Raw genomic sequence first — 3712 nt, 5'->3', positions numbered from 1 at the left:
ATATATATATATATATATATATATATATATACATATATACGACGGGCTTCTTTCAGTTTCCGTCTACCAAATCCACTCACAAGGCTTTGGTCGGCCCGAGGCTATAGTAGAAGACACTTGCCCAAGGTGCCACGCAATGGGACTGAACCCGGAACTATGTGGTTGGTAAGCAAAGTACTTACCACACAGCCACTCCAGCGCCTAGTCCTCATCACGATCGTGAGTGCAACACCCTAATCACTAGGCCGTGCATCCTAATAATAATAATAATAATAATAATAATAATAATAATAATATTAATCCTTTCTACTTAAGGCACATGGTCTGAAATTTTGTGGGAGGGGGAAAGTCGATTACATCGACACCAGTGCGTAACTGGTTCTTATTTCATCGACTTCTAAAGGATGAAAGGCAAAGTCGGCCTCGGCAGAGTTTGAACTCAGAACGTAGCGACGGACGAAATGCTGCTAAGCATTATGCCCGGCGTGCTAACGATTCTGCCAGCTCACCGCCTTAGATAATAAAAATAATAATGATAATCCTTTCTAAAATAGGCACAAAGGCCTGAAATTTGGTGGGAGGTGACAAGTCGATTACATCGACCCCAGTGTTTCACTGGTACTTAATTTATCGACCCCGAAAGGATGAAAGGCAAAATCGACCTCGGCGGAATTTGAACTCAACGTAGCGACGGGCGAAATACCGCAAAGCATTTCGTTCAGCGTGCCAACGATTCTACCATCTCATCGCCTTGTATAGTAATAATGATAATGATAATAAAAAGCAATGCACTGATGCAATATCAGTCAGTGGTTGTGCCCTGATACAATTACTAGGCAGTGTATATGTCCTGGTGCAATATCAGGCAGTGGCTCGCATGACTGAATGGAATTGTTAACGTGCGCATGTTTTGTCTTGATGTGAAAGATGGACTACAACAAATATTCTGCTCAATACCACATTTGCTTGTCAGTTGCTTAACCTTAACCAGTTGAGCATGTTCCTAAATACACGAAACAACGTATATAAGGAAATCATATTCACCTATCGTTGGCAATTCTTGTTTGCTCTGGAATTTTCTGGTATAGTCTGGGGAAACCATAAAATCCCCATCTACCTTCACTTCGTAATTCTTCACCCAGCTTTAAAGTAGATGACATCAATTTTCTAAAATAATATTAAATAGTAAACAAAATAATAGTAAATAGTAAACAAAATAATAGTAAATAGTAAACAAAATAATATTAAATATTCTAAAATAATATTAAATATACGAGGGGTGTATGAAAACTCTTGAGCCTCAAAAAAAAACAAAACATGGTACAAGACTTCTGATGAAGATACAGAACTTCAAGGCTCAAAACTTTCCATGCACCCCTCGTATGATGAAATAAATTCTTTTGTGCATGTGGATCTCATCCGACGAATGAGATGGAAGGCCTTTTCCACGATAACCATATACAATGTATATGTATGTATGTATGTATGTATGTATGTATGTATGTATGTATTTTGAAGCCTGTTACAATCTTCTCACGTAACATATTGAGAACTACATAACTTTTCTTTTTTTTCTAGTCAAGTTACAGACAGATAAGCTAATTTTCGATGTTTTACCGGAACTTTAAGGAGACATAACTCAGTTACAGGATTAGGACTAGGTAATTGTAATAAAGTTGTGTGTGTTGGCACTCCGTCGCTTACGACGTCGAGGGTTCCAGTTGATCCGATCAACGGAACAGCCTGCTTGTGAAATTAACGTGCAAGTCGCTGAGCACTCCACAGACACGTGTACCCTTAACGTAGTTCTCGGAGATATTCGGCGTGACACAGTGTGACAAGGCTGACCCTTTGAAATACAAGTACAACAGAAACAGGAAGAAAGAATGAGAGAAAGTTGTGGTGGAAGAGTACAGCAGGGTTCGCCACCATCCCCTACCGGAGCCTCGTGGAGTTTTAGGTGTTTTCGCTCAATAAACACTCACAACGCCCGGTCTGGGAATTGAAACCGCGATCCAATGACCGCGAGTCCGCTGCCCTAACCACTGGGCCATTGCGCCTCCACTGTAATAAAGTTATATGGCGGTGAAAAAAGAAATTTTGCAGGCGGCTAGAATTGAGAGATCAAAAATATAGGCGAAGTCGAATTACGATTATTTCACTCCTGAGATAATAGAAATGGTTTAGTATAAAAGCTGGTGCGTTTCTAATCACGAGGAGTTAAAATAAATACCGAATAGTTAAGAACAGTTACTACCTTGCAGCCTCGTCGAATTGGATTTCAGCTTCGAAGTTTACTTCTGCTACATTCCAATCAGGATGTTGTTTTTGTACATCAGCGATCGCAAGTTTTTTGTATATCCTCTTATTACCATAGTTTCTTTCATACAAAGGACGCCAGTTTTCCCAGTCGATAACTGCTGGACCTTTGAAGTTCTTTGAAGGAATTACTTTCTCCACGTCTAATCTTGTTTGTTTTAAATGTTCCTTCAAGTTATGCAGCTAAAGATGAAATAGATTTCAATAAGAAGGAGAGTGAGGCATTATTTAAACAGAGATGAAAATATTAATTTGAATGTAAAAAATAAAAGGAAAACGATGTGAAAAGTACGAGGAGCAATAGCAACACACCCACACCCGCCACCACCACCACCACCACCACTACCACACTCATCATCATCATCATCATCATCATCATTATAATCATCATCAACAATAACAACAACAACATTAGTTCATCTTTTACTAGTGTTGTGGCTCATTAGAAGATCCTTGATATAACTCGTTTCAGTGACAAAATGGACGAAGTATGTTGCAAAAGATAGTACCTACTTGCCTGAGATATTCAGACAAGAAATCACGAAGATGAAGGTGGCATGATTCTTTTTCAATAACAACGAGGTTCCCCATATACCTTCGAAAGAAGATTTTGGGGAGGCCCTTGGTAGCAGAATGTGTGCTCCCAAGACTGAGGCAGGGGCATATGGAAGCGTGTGTCTGGTGTTCAACACAGAGAATGAGTCAAAATAGTAGACAGTTCGTTCTCTGCCTACATGCACACTGTTGAACTCCGGCCATACTGGGGTATCGCCTTGAAGGTTTCAATCGAACAAATCGACCCCATTACTTATTTGAAGTCTGGCACTTATTCTATCAGATCTTTTGCCGAACCGCTAAGTTCTGGGTACATAAAAGAAAAAAAATAGTTTGAAAATTAACGCCAGATTGCCTGATTGTTACATATCATGAAGTTCGATTTATTGTCTTTTCTGTGGCGTAGTACGGACGAGTATAGCGCGTGTGACCCACAACATTATGGGGTCGAGTGGATGTGTATTGATATCCAAGTTCTGACAACGCCTGCAGACTAAAAGGCTGTCCCAGAGTTATACTTCATAGGGGAAGCAGAGAGTAGGCCAGTCAGACAGATGGTGCAAAGTAAAAGACCCGAAGAATAGGGAAAAAAAATGAACTACAGCAACACAGCTGGCGACAACAATTGAAGTCCAAGGCTGCTGCTGCTATTACTAGTGTTTCCACAGCACAACTATAGAGGTTTTTATGACAGCCAGAGCAGTTGTAGAAACGAGTAGAATCTCCTTTTTAGTGGTCCTGTTTATCACACGGTCCGACGAAACACGTCATTTAGAAGCCAAATTAAAGCTTTCATATATATATATATATATATGTATATATATATATATATATATAT

The 3712-nt window shown here is 39.7% G+C and overlaps 1 protein-coding gene across 1 annotated transcript in view; it reads right to left on the bottom strand.

Annotated features, from left to right (window-relative positions):
- The window catches only part of LOC106869911 (hyaluronidase-1), a 6427-nt gene extending 3517 nt beyond the window's left edge, over window positions 1-2910 (bottom strand). Inside the window, exons 1-3 of the mRNA XM_014915842.2 lie at window positions 2833-2910; window positions 2258-2502; window positions 1045-1167 (exon numbers count right to left, since the gene is read on the bottom strand). Of these exons, the coding sequence (XP_014771328.1) occupies window positions 1045-1167; window positions 2258-2502; window positions 2833-2910 (446 nt within the window). The remainder of the gene's footprint in view (window positions 1-1044; window positions 1168-2257; window positions 2503-2832) is intronic.
- Between the last annotated feature and the right edge of the window lie 802 nt (window positions 2911-3712).

Source organism: Octopus bimaculoides, chromosome 12 (assembly GCF_001194135.2).
Source record: "Octopus bimaculoides isolate UCB-OBI-ISO-001 chromosome 12, ASM119413v2, whole genome shotgun sequence".
NCBI classification, from domain to species: Eukaryota; Metazoa; Mollusca; class Cephalopoda; order Octopoda; family Octopodidae; genus Octopus; species Octopus bimaculoides.
Note: the sequence above shows the minus strand (reverse complement) of the source record. Positions and strands in the feature narration are given on the sequence as shown.